The sequence below is a fragment of the Lytechinus pictus genome, chromosome 1, assembly GCF_037042905.1.
Source record: "Lytechinus pictus isolate F3 Inbred chromosome 1, Lp3.0, whole genome shotgun sequence".
In the NCBI taxonomy this organism is placed as follows: domain Eukaryota; kingdom Metazoa; phylum Echinodermata; class Echinoidea; order Temnopleuroida; family Toxopneustidae; genus Lytechinus; species Lytechinus pictus.
The window spans coordinates 782843-801110 of record NC_087245.1 but is presented as its reverse complement, the minus strand read 5'-3'; the positions used below and the strand labels follow the sequence as shown (position 1 = coordinate 801110).

At 36.1% G+C, this 18268-nt stretch overlaps 1 protein-coding gene across 1 annotated transcript; it reads right to left on the bottom strand.

Moving 5' to 3' along the window:
* Positions 1-236: 236 nt before the first annotated feature.
* LOC129255950 (proton-coupled zinc antiporter SLC30A2-like) lies at positions 237-14817 on the bottom strand. The gene is made up of 8 exons (XM_054894564.2): positions 14671-14817; positions 7095-7279; positions 5874-6020; positions 4929-5082; positions 3996-4236; positions 3446-3551; positions 2213-2347; positions 237-1534 (listed from the first exon to the last, which is right to left on the bottom strand). Exons 1-8 carry the CDS (start codon positions 14691-14693, stop codon positions 1377-1379), a joined length of 1149 nt encoding a protein of 382 aa, XP_054750539.2. The 5' UTR covers positions 14694-14817; the 3' UTR covers positions 237-1376.
* Positions 14818-18268: the final 3451 nt, after the last annotated feature.

The window sequence follows — 18268 nt, the reverse complement described above, 5'->3', positions numbered from 1 at the left end:
CCCCGGACATTTACCCCCCCGTATCCAAAATATCCGTGAGTAGATGCCCGGGGGTAGCCTGTCTGGGGGGGGGGGGTAAATGTCCGGGGGGTAGATGTCCGGGGGGTAGATGTCCTAGGGGGTACTTGTCCTAGGGGGTAGATGTCCTAAGGGGGTGGATGTCCGGGGGGTGGATGTCCGGGTGGTAGATGTCCGGGGGGTGGATGTCCAGGGGGTAGATGTCCTAGAATCATCTATGAGACATGATGTGTTGACGAAATCAATTTAACCATCAATCCAGATCTATAGGCTACCTGACACGAACTAAGAATGGACAAGATTAATGTGAAGATCCGTTAACGAAATGCACTCTAATACATAGTAAACTTGTCAAAAACGTGATTCACAGTAAATATACATAAAAATTAAAAAAAATCCATCGGGGGGGGGGGGGCAAGATATCAAAATTTGCAAAGTACAACCAGATAGTCATTGGTAATTCTTGTTATCACATCATAATCAAGTTCTTTACAAATACATAATGAAATTATCGCATAATATTATTAATGTTGATCCATTTTAGACTGAAGGTTGAATAATTCATTTTTTACAACATGTTGTAAAAATGAATTATTCAACCTTCAGGCCAGGCAAAACTCTAAATTTGAAGGATTTAAGATGAATCCAGATCGGCTGTGAATAGTGACCGGCCAAACATTCGATTCACTTTGGATTAACTTTTAGATTAAAAAAAATCAAATTCAAATCTATTAGCTTTATATCTAAATCTTTATATTCGCAGCTGATATGGATTTCTTCTACGTCCTTGGAATTTAGAGTGTATTTTGATCATCGAATGCATAGTTTTGGCTAAAGTACAGAATTGATTTGGATTGCCGATTTGGACCCAAAAAAGTTCTACAGCCGTAGATGGGGTAGTCGTTGAACAATGCTCATTGGATGTATTCGCGCCTTGCTGAAAGAACGTTTTCTTATTGCGGATCATCCTTTTTCAAATTTCTTCATTTCATTTCGTTTATTTCAATGTTCAACATTCCTAATTTGTTTGTTACATTTTGATATACAAATTAAAACAAGAAATCATATAGCAAATTTCTGTGTACAAAAAATTATCATTAAACAGATTGGGAATGGAGGAGACTGCCAAAAAGCGGAGCTTGTAGGACGCAGTCTCCTCATCATCCTACTACTACTACTACTACTACTATTACTACTACTAATGATAATAATAATAATGATAATAATAATAATAATAATAATGATAATAATAATAATCCTGTATGTGTTCAACATTTTGCTTAATTATAAAATACTTTACATTTATTCCCAATTTACTGAATAAATCGTGGATATTTGACATTCGCTGATTGTTGTTTTCATCCAGTAGTTCTAGCACACACAAATTGCACGCCTTCTTCCACACCTGTTTCTATTTGAATAGTGGAATGAACCACTCGGAAGTGAGTCTCAAGGATTTGACGAGCTTCTTGTAGTACAACGAGAACATCTACAGGTCGCCCGTCATAGAACCGTGCTGGATATACGATAAACAGAACAAAACAAAAATGTATTCTTCATTCAGGCCATGCATGGGCCCGGGGGGGGGGGGGCACTCGACCGAAAAAGTAGTAGGTATGTGCCGCGGGCGAGACAAAAAACGGGGGCCTTGGAGCGGGCTTATTGTAAAAAAGGAGGGTCCTCGGAACGGGCTTCGGAACTACAAAATAAAATGCTTGTGAAAACGGGGGTCCTTGAAACGGGTCGCCTGCGTATGAGTGCGTATGCATCCCTATGGAACGTGCATGCAGCTAGCCCGGCGGCACGGGGCTACGACGGGGGGGGGGGGGGGGGGGCTGGGAGTGGGGGTGCTTCAGATCATCTCCAATTTTCCCCCAATAAATATGGACAATACGTAAAAATTACCATCAGATTGTGATTTGGATCTGCCCCCTATACCTCTTTCAGAGTCATTCCGCGGCCCATGAAGTTCGCAGGAATGCGATATATTTCTTGTGACAGGATAAGATAATTAAATAGATAAAATAATGAAGCTGTAGGCCTCGTGTTGTGGAGACGGAACATATCTTTTATATAAAATACACTGGGATTTGATACTTTAAGACCATTCAAAATAGTCGTACTAATTAAGTAAAACAGAAACAATGATAAAGATTGAAAGTATATGAGTCTAAACCTGTTATTACATACTCACATAAAACAAGATGAGCGCATATAAGATGAACATCTGAAGTCAGAGACCATATTCTAAGCGAGTGTACACCCTCAACTCCGTTTATTTCAATCAATCTTCGTTTAACCTCATCATAATCTAAACTTCCAGGTTTACCTAGTCATTGGAATATTATAAAAACATAATTAAAATGAAATAACGTTACACAACAGCCATGATCAAGTGAATGTTATTGGAGCAGTATGCTTTTCACATTGCATTTCCTTAACCCCGGACTATCCTTAACCCCATACTATCTTTTTTTCGATTCACACTGTCTTTCTTAACCCCCTACTATTTGCTTAGCCGGGGTTAACGCCTTAACCCCGGGCAATCACACAGTTCATTAATATTGATGATTTTACCATACAGAGCGCGATTAACGTGCAATTTCGACTTCTGTGATTGGCTAATGCTTTAATAGCCCCACTTTTCTTATTAGCCCGGTTTCGATTCACACTGCATCACTTAGCACCGCAATTGTGGTGCTAGCACTGCAATATGCCGGCTAATCCTGCTTTTTTGCAGGGCCAGATAGTACCGTACTATTTACCGTGCTAGCCCACTTTGCTAAAACGTAGTGTGAAAACGAAGTGGGCTAAGCTTAACCCCGGGAAATTGGTGGGGCTAAGACCCTCCCCCTTAGCCCCACCAATTTAGGACAAAAAGTGCAGTGTGAAGTTTGCTTTCCTCTTATAATCCCTTAATCCAAATTTTAAAAAATGTCCAAAATTCCTAAATGTTAGTAAAATATTGCTCCTGAAATCTGGAAATAGTTTAAAAGTTTAGTCACACAGATGAGCCGCAATCCGGCCGGAATTATTGTTTCTTTACTGTCTATTCAAAGTGCATACTGCGAATACATTTAGATTTAGAGACATTCAAAATAATATTAAGTCCAATTTGTGAGTCAGGTATGAATTTTGAATACCCTTCCTAATCATTCTAATGTTGCCAAAACTTTGAAAATATCTTAATTCTGACTCAATCTGCTTGATTTGTTTTAATCTAGAATAAATGTTACCGGGCCTTCACGAAATTAATATGAATTGAATGTTATGAAACGTGGACAATCGGATGGGTTTTCGAGCTCACACCTTTTCTAGATTCTTATACAAATACATACAGTATAATTATTAAACAATACTGAAATTCATGAAAGGCGTCTACCCCCCCCCCCCCCCGCCGACACGCCAATAACTTCGCTGTATATACCTGCCATGAGGATATGGATGCTTTCCCTGAAGAGATTGAAGAGAGTGAGAAGTACGAGTATACCAAAGATGATAGTGAGGATCGGGTCAATGATTTTATACTCCGGCTATATAAAGAGATAATTCTAATAAGAACAAAATTTTTCAAACTTTCACTACCCCTCTGTATACAGAGAAACAAATTGCAGGTTAAACTTAATATGTTGAGAATATAAAAATGACAATGTTTATGGCACGTGGTTGAGAGATGAATACGATATCACATGAACAGGGGCGGATCTAGTTTTTTGGTTAAGAAGGGAAGGGAGCAATGAAGCTGCATGATGTTGGGGTTTGACCCCCCTTTTAGGGAGCAAAAGATGAGGGGGGGGTGGGTTAACCTATAACTAAGATCCGCAAATAATGAATAATTATTTTAGATTTTCTTTGCAAACGAAATATTTCCCCCAGATTTCATTCAAGTATAAGTTTTTAATGCGATGATTGCCCAACACTATATACTACATTTATAAAACTGTTATAATAAGAAGTGATTTTAAAATAGTACTTGCCTTGAAGAAGATGATTAAAGCCCCGACAAAAAGTCCAAAACCAAAGATTGAGTCTCCAATTATATGAAGACATGCAGCTCGTACATTCATATGATTGGTAATATCACCCTCACTTTTATCATCTGAACCACCGAGTAGTGAGCCATGACTGTGCCCATGACCACTGGGGAGCAAGCTCTCATCAGCACCGCCACATTGATTAGTACAACAGCAAAACCCGAATTGGAGTTGAAATATCTGGCTATGATGATGAACAGATACACTGGTAGTGTTAATCAATGATATATTTTTTTTCAAAAGAGCTGACAAAATATAATTAGAAAACACAATAGCAGGTATTTACAGCAATCATGCTCCGTCGCCAACTCACAAAATTTTATGACTATATGATTATACATTTGTAATTATTGCCGAAGTTTTTGCGGTTATCGAGGGAAAAAAAAAAATATATATATAATTGAAGTTGGGGGGGGGGGCGACTGCTGAATTGATTTACTGACACCAAGCTATCTCCTTCAAAACAAACTTCAAAGCAAACTAATAGGGCATTGCAAGAAAGTTGCAATCAATTGGAAGTAAAATTTAGGCCAAAAATCAGTCACAAGTGTGACAATTAATTGCAAATCCACTCTTGATTGCTAGTCTGCTTCTTGCATCTATTGGTAAAAATCAATTTGGTTTAGTTATAATTGATCTATCACTTGTAGATTAGCAGCAGAAATTTGCGATTGATCGCAAATATTTTTGCAACACCCCTCAAAGCTCCATTCGTCCCTTTTTTAATATCCTGTTTCTTTTTTATTTTTAAAATCTTTTGCGTTTTTTTTTTCAATTTAATCTGTTTATTCATTTTGTTTACCTAAAACCCGTTGGCATGCATGATACGAAATCAAATATCAAATTATAACATGGGGTAAAAACCCTTTTTCTTACATGATATTCCCCATGAAGTTGACGACGCTGATAATGAGCATAACCTCGCCATCGATGTCGAAGTCGCGATTGACAATCCTCATGGTAGCAAAATATGAGAGGACTATAGCAAGACAGATTGACAGGATGATCGAAAATAGAGCTCCAACAACCTCTATACAAAATAAACAAGAATTTATGTCAAATGTTAATTAATGAGTGCCTCTTTACCTATAAGAATGCATAATCATATCAATAATATACGATTTTCATTGTATATTAAATTACCGTATTTTTACGGGGAATCCGTGAAAATATCATTGCTACTTACATTGCATTTTTAAGGAAGGCCAAATTTTACGGTGAAATATAAAATCAAGCATATTTGAGTTAACCTTGAAAGAAATACAGTGAAAATTACTATCGTGTAGCAAGTATAAACAAACATATTAATTTTCTAATTGGATATTCCTGAGAACATGCTGCCTGACATTTTACAAACCCTGAGTTTGCTATTTTCATGCTATTTCACTATTATTGCATAAATATAGCCTTTTATGAATTCGAATGATGAGAGTAACATTTAGCTCTTAGCTTATTTTTGCTCAAATGGTAACGGGTATGGATGATTTTAATACAGTATTTGTTTTAATCCAAGTAGACAAAAAGGTAATTAAATCTTAGTAACGATGGTTAAAAAAAGAATCGGGTATATTAGTTCAATTGATTTGGAAACAGACGACTATATAGAGAAGATCAGGCCATTGATTCCTATATAGGCCTGCATCAGCATGCATTTACCTCACGTTTACAATTTCTCCAAATATATTACACACTGCAACATTAAGGTTGGCGGACCTTGACCAGTCATCTTGGGCAACAATAACCCTTTTTCTGTTCAGCAGATTTTCTTTTATCAAAATATATATACTTGAAATGGATGAATAATCATGGAATATATCTGACCAGCACGTAACAAGCCATAGGTGTAGGTTTTGGATGGAGGTTTCTGTGCAAGCCAGATAGAAGTTAGACTAATGATGTAAGTGACTATATCGGTGATAAGGTGACCTGCATCAGCCAGGATAGCTAAACTTCCAGATAAAATACTTCCTGGAGAGAGAGAGAGAAAGAAAGAAAGAAAGAAAGAAAGAAAGGAAAGAAAGACAGACAGAAAGAAATAAAAAAAGAAAGGAAAGAAAGAAAGAAAGAAAGGGGAAAAAGAAAGAGAAAGAAAGAAACAAACAAAGAGAGAAACAAGAGGAAAAAAGAAAGAACACCCACATTGGTAATGAACATCCAACAGCTACTGGGTACTACATAGAGTTGTAGCACTAAATAAGCAAATATAATTATTAATCATTAATTGAGTATAACTGTCAATCATTAATTGAATATAAAAAGCCTCAAGTCCATAAGAGGTCATTTTGAGAAAATAAAAAAATTGATATTTCTTAAATTTGGGCAATTAAAGTATATTTGGCCAAAAGGACATCAGAGAACATCATAAAACAAATTTAAGTGCACTCTTAAAAAGGTTGGGCAAAAAAGGCAAAATTTTTAACCATCACTGGGCAACATACTGTCCACACAACTATTGGTTAAAATCTATCCAAATTGGGTAATAAAAACTAATAACTGGGTAATAAATTTGCTCAATTATTGGACAATAATTGCCCAGAGTATACATATATATTTTTTACCAACATACATTACCCAACATTTTAAGTGTGTGTACATCTTTATGAACATTAATGTTCACGTTACTTGTGGGCGGGGCCTTTTGTCTGGTGGACTTGGGTCGTTTTTAGAATCATGTGGACTTGGGCCATTCTTACATTCATAGACATAGTAGACTTCTGTAGCAAGTACTAGTAGTAGAAGTAATGAGAGAGGGCGCTATGATATTAATGTAAATGTAAGAAAAGCCCATACCAGATTTTTCTCCTTTACTTGAGGCATTTCTGAGATGATTTCAGATTTATCATTTATACACAAGATGAGACATTGTATACTCCACCCCAACTCTCTCCGTATGAAGGGAATAAAGGACTTTCAGACAGAGATATTTCGGATCACTCTGGCTAAACATGCTAAATGGGGATAAAACTTTAACCTCGGCATATTACACATTGTACTGCTGATTTGCTTCGTATTGAATTCAGTTAAATATAAAATGGTCCTTACCTACTATTTCTGCGATCACTATGAGCGTACAAAGCGAGAGAGCGAAAATGAGACGTAATTTAGCTCCTTCGAGTATGACCTGTCTCTGAGGATTTATTGGACTCTCCTTATTTGTATCATCTGATTTCAAGGCTCCATAACTTCTCTGATGTCCATCAACTGACAAGCTAGACATCAACATATTCCTGCAGAGGTAACATAATTCATCATCAAATATGTGGATTGTGATGAATCTGTTTTAATCTGCCAATTTTTATACTGAAAAATCGTTGTGATATCTAGAGCAGAATAATAAAAAAATATATGCGAAAAAAATTATTTAAGTTAGGTCAAACGAATTAAAACAGATTAAAGCCCTCCTTTCTCATTGATTTTATTTAGTGACTCCGCATTATGAAAGGGACACTTCAGGCTGAAAACAATATTAATATCTAAAGAGAATATAATTCAATGAGCAAAATGCTAACGAGAATCTAACAAAGAAAGTGAAATTATTCAATTTTAAATTTTGGCAATAATTTTATTTTTGCTGTCATGAGTAATGTAATAGATGGTTGATGATGTCATGCTCCATTTTCTTTTTTTCTGTTTTTATCATGAATTTTTTCTCTCTTTTTATCATATTAAAACTCGTTTCTATTATTATGTGGGGCGTCGTGGTGGGGGGGGGGGGGGGGGGGGCTCCTCAAATTATAATTTTCCTCAACTTTTAAAGGGGCAGCCTCTGGATCCGCCCTTGGAACTTTTAAAAAATACATGTTTATTGAACACAGTGGGAATATCAAGCAACACATACACATTGATAAAACATGCAATGAAATTTCTAGGACCATTGGATTTCTACGACAAATCAAACAATATCTACCCAGAAAGGTTTTGATCATGCTTAACAATGGTCTTATATTGCCGCATATTGATTATGGTTTGGGTATTATGGGGAAAATCTTACCAATGTTTTGACTTCTAAATTACAACGTCTGCAAAACAGATGTATGCACGTTTGGTTTTGACTGCGGACTTTATACTCCTCACACAACATTACTGAGGCAATTAAACTGGCAGTCGTTCGTACAACGAGTCGATTACCAATTTCGTATATTTATGTGTCACCATACTAGACGTCTAGTCGGTCAGATTCATAGAGATATATTATTAGTATATACGTATTTCATAGAGATATATATCTCTATAAATATCTCTATGGTCAGATGCAACGAACGTAGAAACCGTGTGTTGCTGCCCTCTACGTTTGTTGGTCAAATACAATTTATAATTTGAAACACCTCATCCAATTATTTGCAATTTCTATCAAAATATTATCGCTTTCAACTGCCATGACTGCACAATTGTGAGATGGGCTAAATATGTTTTGTATATTAACGGTGTTTTGTGATCGATTACGAAAGTTTGAATTTATTGACATATATAAAAGATTGATATATTTGGAAGAATGTTTCCAAAGTTTGCTATATAAATTGTGAATTCATATATTTTACAATGAAAGAAAGTATTGCAAAAGAGGTCGATTTAAGCTTAGAAACATATAATATCTATGATATTTGTGACTATTTAATTATCGATAGTTGTATTAATAACTTGTTATAAATATTATTACTTTTCGCATATTATCGAGCGCAGACTGATATCTAATCATATGATTGCAGATCAGTTTTAAAAAAAATATACACATTGTAGTGACCTGCTCAGTGATCGAAAAGTGTACTCGTAATATTAAGAGTATATATTCTGTCTTGACATGTAAATGCTTTATTTCCAATTTGTTATATACTGAACAACTGTTGTGCTCAAGTGGGAAATTAAATTCCGCTCACAACCTACAACTCTCGTCGTATCGTGTCTTGTGTTCTGGAGTGTCCTGACAACTTCCCCCAAAAATCCAGAATACTACAGTTTGTTTGTTATGAAATATATTATTATGCTGTAATATTTTGTGTAGTTAGCAGCCCCAATGTGAGATCAATTGTTATCAAATGGCTTATTTTGGTATTAAAAAATAAAATCAAAAAGTAATAATGATAATAGAGATAATAAAAATACGCAGATTTTGTATAGCGCATATCACAGTATGATATGAGGCCCCTATAGCGACCTGGGCAATAAGTGCTCAACACCGTGACGATCCTTTTGAATTTAAAGAGAACAAATCTGACTGAATTTATTAATCGAAGTTATTGACCTGACCAACACACCTTTGTAAGACTTTGATCTGAAGGATACCATCAGGATTATTATTTGGTTTTCCCATGGACCTAGTAGGTCACTGGTTTGCCAGTCCAATGTCATTAAAAATCAATGAATGGGAGTTCAAATTCGAACGATATGTTTTTGCAACTCTCTACATTCATGGTTAATTTTCATTTATTTTGCATCCAATTCCCTTGAATGTTTTTAGAGATTCAAATTAGAGAAAAATTCATTCAGATGAACGACCCAAACTTTTCATTTGATTTTGCGCCAAGGGACTGGTCCTTTAATTTCGCCCTAAATACCGTTTTTTATTTTATCTTCATGCAGGCACCCACAATTGCACTATGAACGTTCAAATTCATTTAACATATTTCTGTCGATTTTTTAACGACGTGTTCTCATTTTTTAAACTTTATTACATCTTTCTATTTTTGCTAATACCTTCAATTAGATTAATTTTTTCCATAACCGTGTTGAAATAGTTATATCATTTACAGGAAAATTATGGTTATAAAATCAGTTTTGGAGTGAATTAAGGTATTTTTTTTTTTTTTTACATAGGCCCAAATTGATTTACATTTATACCCTGTGATCTTGATATATATTTATTGAAGGCCTCTGATTATGATAATGGAGCAACACGACGACAACGAGCTGTTTCTTCAATGAAAGTTTGTCAGAGGAATGAGAATTCCAATAAATGGTAATGATCGATGTACAAAGTAAATTGAATTTGTGTAATTATTTCAAAACAGATGGTTATAGGGCATAAGCAACAGGAGCCTGATCATAGAGCCTGATGGGGGATGTGCCCCCCTCAGATGCTAACAGATTTTGATGAATACTTTAAGGTGAATTTTACAAAGATTTAAATATATTTGCACTGTAAAAAAATACATATTCTGGATCAAAATAGAAAGGCTACTGTGCCTTATTAGTTGCTAACTTGCGGGTTGTTGTCAGAAGATATGGCTCCACAAACTTTACATTGAATTTTGATCCGCTTCCATTCCTGAGGTTGGTTCCTCAGGTTGATCCATTGTTGACAATGCTCAAACTCACGGGGGCGGCGAGAATGCATGTCTTTTCGTTTTCTCTTTTTTTTTTTTTGGGGGGGGGGAGGCTAAGCCCAATATAGACACTTATATGTCAAAATTTGCAAGAAATTTATCCACACTGTGCTGCATTCGACCCAGGTGAGGTAAATGGGTACCGGCAGGAAGTATTTCCTCAAAAAGCTGTGCGCACCAGGATCGGTAGACTAGCTTAGCCGGGGTAATATAGGAGCGCCTTGAGCACCTAGCAAGGTGGATATATGCGCTATAGAAATCCTATATTATTTATTTATTTCATTCTTAAAAAGTTCACATTTCATTTTGAAAAAAATGCACTTTCCATTTAGAAAAGGCATTTTTCCTACGAGGAATTTTGGGGAGCAAGTGACCCCCTGCTCCCCCGGTTCCACCGCCCCTGCAAACCTGTTTCACCTTTCAGGATCACAGTCAAACAATATTAACAGTAACTATTCACAATGAACCAGGGCAGATAATTTTTTTTTTACTTTTTGGTATCTCCTTTTCAAATTGTTTTTACTCACTCATGCGTGAATGAGAAATAATCTAGGTAATTTCAGATGAAAGACAAAATTCTAGGCTTTACAATGGTAGGTCATTTGTCTATTGTATTTGTGATTAAGTTATGATAAATCATCAATAAATCTCGGTTTCGTTTTTTGTGGGACGCACTGTATATATTTCTCACAGTGTATAGTGTTTTGCCAATTTAATGGGCCTACTACATAACTTGCCAACTATACTATGGCTTCAATGATTTAACTTGAACTTTGGAAATTCACCCCACCCAATATTCTTTACCTGGTCTTGTCTCTCCTCATTTTGCAAAACTAGTGTTTCGGTTAAATTGTCAATAACTGTGGTATAATTTGCAAACTCATAAGCTTTTTTGGCTTACTTTTTATTTTATAGCTCCATTTGTTTTGTCTTTTGTTGACTGGTGTGGCCCTAAGCCTGCCTACATGGACTTGGATTTGCCAACTGGTAGTCTTTACTCTATAAGTCTACATTGTGTAACCTTCCTTCGAAGGTAGTACTTCTATCAGGCTGTTTATTTTCCTTCCTTTTTTCTTTCTTTCTTTCTTTCTCTTTTTTTTCTCTCTCTTTCTTTCTCTCTCCTATCCTCCATTTTGCCAACTGGTATATGAATTTACCGACTGCCATAAATGTTGGGGGTGGCGTCACACCCCCACACCCCTAGCTACGGCCCTGTGGGCTTATGTCAAGCATAATTATGCTTCATTTGTTTTTTTCTTCCAGATTGTATAACGTCTCACGCACTCGCTTCGCACCAATATGACGACAAAGGGGCGATTCCATGGGGATTCCATGCAAGAAAAATCAGCCATTTTCACAACATTTTTCTAGCTGCTGTCCAAACAAACAAGGAAATTCAATTTGTTTAGTGGTAAAGTGCTGCATGGGGAGTCAAGTAAAAAGTGACAATCAACAAAAGTTAATCCATGGATGAATTAGAGGTGAAAATGTTTCGTGTCGTACGTGACATCTGATTCCCGCACGACACACAACATTTTCACCTTTCAATAACCCATAATCAAACATGTTTAGTTGGCTAGTTTTTCACATGAATACCCGCTATGACTTTGTTATTGAAAAAAATATATTGCTCAAGCATTCAGCTGAGAGATTAGAAAATGTTGTTGAAATGTCCCGTACGAGACGCATGGAATCGCCCAAAACATGTTCAAATTCTGCCACTACAATTGTCAGTTTTCCCATGAAAGTTGGCTGTATCACTCATCCCCAATGCCATGGACCAGTAGGTCCATGGCAATGCTAAACGCAGTACACAATATTGATACTTAAAAATGAGAATCCATGGTGATTCCCTGGTTTTAATACAGGATTTATTTGTACTTTTCCAGCAATGGTGTAACTACGGGGGGCACGGGCGGGCACGTGCCCCCAATCGGCTGGGGGAAAAAACGGGAGAAAAGGAAAAAAAGAGGGGAAAAGGAAGCGAAACGTAGTGGGGGACGAAGAAATTATTGGATATTATATTATATGATGTTATATTATATCAAGTGATGTGTTATATTATATTGCATCAGAATTGTTTTTCATAACTTTATAAAACATTATTGCTTAGGGCCTATGTGTTCATCATTCCTGGTGTTCGCATTGTCTGTTCAATGAGATATATAATCATGCTGGACTACAAAAATCACGTTTTCAAGTCAATATACACCAAATATATATCCTCGCACTTCGAGGTATTATTGATTTCTGTCGTGACATGTGCTTCTTTTTCATGACTACTAAAAATGATTGCCCCTTTCAAGGTCTAAATATAAAACATTTCCAGACCGCTTACGTTCGCATAAGTGGATTGGTGAGATATGAGTGCTATTCATAAAATCGTTAAAAAATCATTTTTCTGATCTGAATATCAAAATACCAGTCATTAAAAAAAATAAAAAAAAATACCAGTCATTCTTAAAGTCGCTCGTAACTTACGAACAGCTTTATGAAACACTCGCCTGTATTATAGTAAGATTAAAGTTCATAAAGTGTGGCTCAAAAACAAACGCGTACACCTGATTGATCACATTGAAAGATAAACCACGAACCAGGTGAAAGAAAGATTACTCGATCTGCTATATTTGGTATGGAAAAGGTTGGTAAAATGTGCAATAATGAAATGAGAGACTTCATACATGGTTGAACAGAGGAATAATCACGAGAATATAAAGTTAGTTCAGTTGACCAAATAAGCGGATCCAGGGGGCTACAGGGACCGCACCCCGCCCCCTCCTTCTCTATTGTGGGCGCAAAAAGAATAACGAAGAAGAGGGAAGATATAAAAAGAAAGAGTAAAAAGAGGAGGAAGATGAGTGAATGATATCAGGTGAGGGGCACACTTGGAAAATATTTCATGTCACTATATAAAATTTTCGCTCGTATTGCCTGTGCAATGAGATACATATCCTGCGCTTGCATTAATTTTGAAAATATATCTTTTTCATAATTTTACGAAAGTGCTTAAAATGACCAGTTTTCATGCCTTGATATTAACAAATTTCGCGCTCTCATTAGGCCTATTAGATTATTAAATGTGAAAATATCCTTTTAATAAATTCCTAATCTTTAGATTGTCCCAATTTCAGCTCGCGCTTAGAAAAGAGGAATAGTGAGATAGTCATAACTTTCATTTGATGACTAGGTAAAAAAAAAAATCAGCTCGCACTTCGAGCTCACATTCTTTATTACGTGAGACCCGTATCCTCTTCACAATTTTTCCTACATATAGTGCCTGAAATAGTATGACTCTTGTTCAGATCGGAATATCAATAAATTTCAGGTCGTGATATAAAAAAAAATCATCTCGCTCTTCGCGCTCGCGTTGTTTGATTGTTGAAATAAGTTTCGCCTTTAAGGGTAACTGCAAATAGTCTTTTACAGGTCCCTTTTCGATCAGAAATAAAAAAAATTAGCTCGCGCTTCGCGATCACAGTAATCTTCTTCATGATCACAAACGTTGCTCAAAATGTTCAATTTTCATACAAAATTCAAATGCATGAATGAATTAGGGGTTATGAGATTTATCTTGTTATAAGAATAAAGCTATGGAGTAACTATTAGGACTACCCCTTCAAAGAAACCAACAAAAATCAGCTTTCAACGGCTAATTGGGGAAAATGTGGATGAAAACATTTTTTCGGTCCCGCTATTGGCAAAATCTAGATCCCCTGGACCAACCCAACAAAAAGTTAATTCTAATACAAAAAGATAAATCAAATAAGCATAAAGCAAAAATATTTATCGAAATCGGATGCAAAATAAGAAATTCATGATATTTTATTTTTTTAGATAATTTTCACAAACACTTATATGAAGAAAATATGAGATTCGATGGTGTCACTCATCATTATTTCTTTTGTATTTTATTGTCTTAATTGTACTTTTTTTTTTGCATATTTGAGTAGTAGCAATTATTATTATTTTTTTAATAAAGTAGAAGCCAAATGTTATCGACCTCCAACCCGATGTTGCTCATATAATAACACTGCTGTATTTTAATAGGTTTTGGGGTGACGTATTTTTCATAGGTATTATAGAAAGGGTTCCGAGAATGAAAAAAAAGTTTAAAATGTTGTGCTGAATGATGCACTTGCTTGTTCTTTTCATAGGTTATCTAAAATCAATTTCATACATGCATGAACAACTTTTATTCATTGACAAGATTAATAAGACATTAAAAATTGTTAAAACAAAGAGATTTGAAGAATTCAGAAAAATAAGGAAGAAAAAAATCATCATTATAATGGACTTACCCGTTTTCATTTGTTTCTGCCATATTTGAAAAATATATACCTTTCAACGAGCCCACATGTAAAATTGACTCCAAGAAGAATAAGTGGAAGAAGATAGTATTGCTTACTATTCCTTGTTTCTGTCTATAATGGAATATGACTTGTATAGTGGAGTAGATATAAGGTGGGGCAAGATTTGCACGAAGCCTTTATCTTAATTGTTCAAAATTATTGGCTTATGTCTTAGTGTCGTGTGTAAAATACGTTGTATCTAGGAGTTACAATTTTCGAGTCGAACTCTTCATATTTTTATAAGCTATATAGGATATGAGAATTGACAAAACCTATTTCTTTGTCCAAAAAATAACTACCCCCCATCTCCACCCTTCACCCGCCCCCTCTCTCTCTCTCGCTGCCAGATGTACCTTTGTGATATAATACGCCTTCCTTTTTTATCATTGATATTTGTGATGGTTTATAGTGTGATATCGTCTTGTATATTAGAGAGGGCCATGTATCAAGAAGTTCCCTATCACCATATCACTGTATTGTTGTAGGTTTGAAATAAATCAGTCATTCAGTGTTATCCACAGTTGTTGGGGACACGTTGGAGTTGACGCTGAACAACATGAGCCCCCTCTAATAACATGTCTAAGGAGAGACCTGGTAGCTCTTATGCATGTTTTACGTACAGAGCTCAGTATGAACATGTAGGATCCTTGGTATGCAAGAGGCAATTGGTGTGCCCATCAGGGCTGCCGCTATTTTTCCGGCCGTCTCAGGCCGAGTAACGTGTGCAAAGTCTCATGATGGGAAAGGTTTCATCCAGCGGCCTCATGACTAGAAGTATTGGCCTCGGTGACAGCCCTGATGTGCATGATTCTTTTGTTAGTCGAAAACAGCCGTTTTATTCATTTATATTCAAACCACCTTATGTCGATATTACAAAAAAAATGTTAAAACGGTTGTTTTCAACTGGCCGTACGACCGCCTAAGAGCAAATGTATGACTGATGTATTAAGGGGATAGTCTAGGCTGGAGGTATTTATCTCAATAAATAGAGTTAAATTCACAAAGTAACAAATTTATTGAATTTTAAAGATTTGCAGTATTCCGGTGAAACAGTTCTAGGCATGCCTTTATGAATATTCATTAGGTGGGCTGATGATGTCATATTCCCACTTGTTCTTTTGTATTTTATTATATGAAATTAGGTTTATTCAAAATTTATTATACCAAGAACTAAAACATTTGGATTGACAACTGAGTAAGTGCATTAGTTATTCATTGCCGCAACTTATTTTATCATAATGGGGTCACATCATTTACACATATATGAAATAATGAAGCATTAATGATTTCATGTAATAACATAAGAAAAATGAAAGTGAGGATGTGACATCATCATCCCACCTGATGAATATTCATGACGATGTGCGCATAACTGTCGACAAAATATTTATAAACTTTAAAATTCAATAACTTCGTTATTTGTTATCCAATTTCGATGAAATTTTAAGCATTTTGCTTTGTGAATTTTACTCTATCTATTTAGATATAAATATTATCAGCCCGGACCATCCCTTTAATTTGATCTCTGCATGAAAAGTTTGATTTTGATATGTTGTCTTTTTGTATAAACTGTTATCCTCCATCAGTGGCGTAACAGGGGTCGGTGGCCAGGGGGGGGGGGGGGCAAAAACCAAAGATTTCCCGGTCATATCATGGTATGAACAGGATTTTTTTTATGATTGTGCCCGAGCATTAGAGCCAAGCTCAATGCGTGATAAGTATATACAAATAAGAGGGGGCACAGCATGGCGCGCGCGGCAAAAAGTTGCTTAATATAAGTCCCGACCGAGCGAATCGAGCGAGAAAAAAAATCACCTTTTCAAGAGATTCTATAACTTTGAGATTGATTTTGACAAGGTATTCTGAAAATAACATCATTTTTTACTTCTTCCTTAAATTCCTTTCCTTTCATCTGTTCTTTTTTGTTCTAGGTTGTAGTATTTTTGGGGGCCAGTGCTATGCAGATTGAGTCCGAGGCACTGTCGGCATCAGGATTTTTAACCTAGGGGAGGCAAAATAATTTTTTTTTGGTGGCCAACACAATTTTTTTGCCTATTTCACAAAATCGAGCGAGAAGCGTGAGTTTAATGTTTTTAATGTAGGCACTACTGACTTGAAAAGGGACCTGTTATAAGGACTAGCTGTTTGCATTGGATCATGAAGATGATATCTCACCAAATAAACAATGCGAGCGCGAAGCGCGAGCTGAAATTTTTTGATATCCTGAGATGATAATTGGACTATCTAAGCATTTTTTGTTATCATGAACTGGACAGCTATCTAACTAAACAAAATGCGCAAGCTGCAATTTTTGATTTATGAAAATTATGAATACGCAGGATGTGTATCTCGCTAAAACGAATGATGAAAACTCTAATCGCGAGAAGCATATTGACTTTTACACCGGGATTTTTAGGCCCCATGTGAACAGATAATTTAGTTATCTCAGTCAACAGTTACTGCGAGGGCGTAGCGAGAACGAAATTTTTAGTTTTATATAATGACCTGAAAGATTTATGTTGACAAAAATTGCTGGGAGCTAACAGTGAATGGATGAGAAAATTTTCAGAATTTAAAGAATTAACGAAAAAGCTGTTTTTGAGTACTTTGCAGCCTGAGTAGGATGCATATATTTTTTATTTTTCAAAATTTCGGGGGGCAAATGCCCCGTGTCCCCCCCCCCCCTCTCGGTGCCATCACTGGTCCGGGGCGGATCCCCCGGAACATCGAGATATTTTTAAACATTGCAGATGGCCATTTTTTTTAAGGAAGCGCGGGTACATACACAACACATAGCTTCAAAGCGGTTGCGGATAATAAACGAACTATTTTGAGGCAACACAACATAAAATTTTGGCCTTTTGAAATGAAATTCTAATTATGTGATAGTAACTTTGGATATTTAGCCAAAGTAAACATGAAAAGGCTTTATACGGTAAATCTAGTAGGTGTAAAGCTTTACTTATAGCTTAGGACATACGGGGATATAACTAAACCTTGGCTAAGGATTTCTTTTGTCCTGATTGCGACCATTATTTTTTAAGCGCTTTTTTCCAGAGGATAAGCCTACAATCCTGACAATTCACTTCTATTATTACCCCGGCTATTAGCCTTGCTACTGACAGGCGCTCTGGCATTCCAGGAATTTCTTCCCATTCATTTCACCTGGACAGTACGTAGGAACCACAAGGAAAACATTATTAAAAAAAACTGTATCAAGGGCGGAAAGTTTTTTAAAGCGGTGAAGGCGCTGAAAATGCACCCCACCCAGAGAATCACATCTATTTATTCTCATTTCTTTCTTCCTTCCTTGCTTCCTTTCTTTCTTCCTTCCTTTCTTTCTTTCTTTCTTCCTTTCTTTCTTTCTTTCTTCCTTGCTCCCTTCCTTCCTTTCTTTTTTTCTTTCTTCCTTCCTTCCTTCCTTTCTTTCTTTCTTTCTCTGTTTTCTCTCTCCCCTTTCTTTCTCTCTTTTTCTTTTACTCTCATATCCTCCATTTTGCCAACTGCAGGGTATATGAATTTGCCGACTGCCATAAATGTTGGGGGA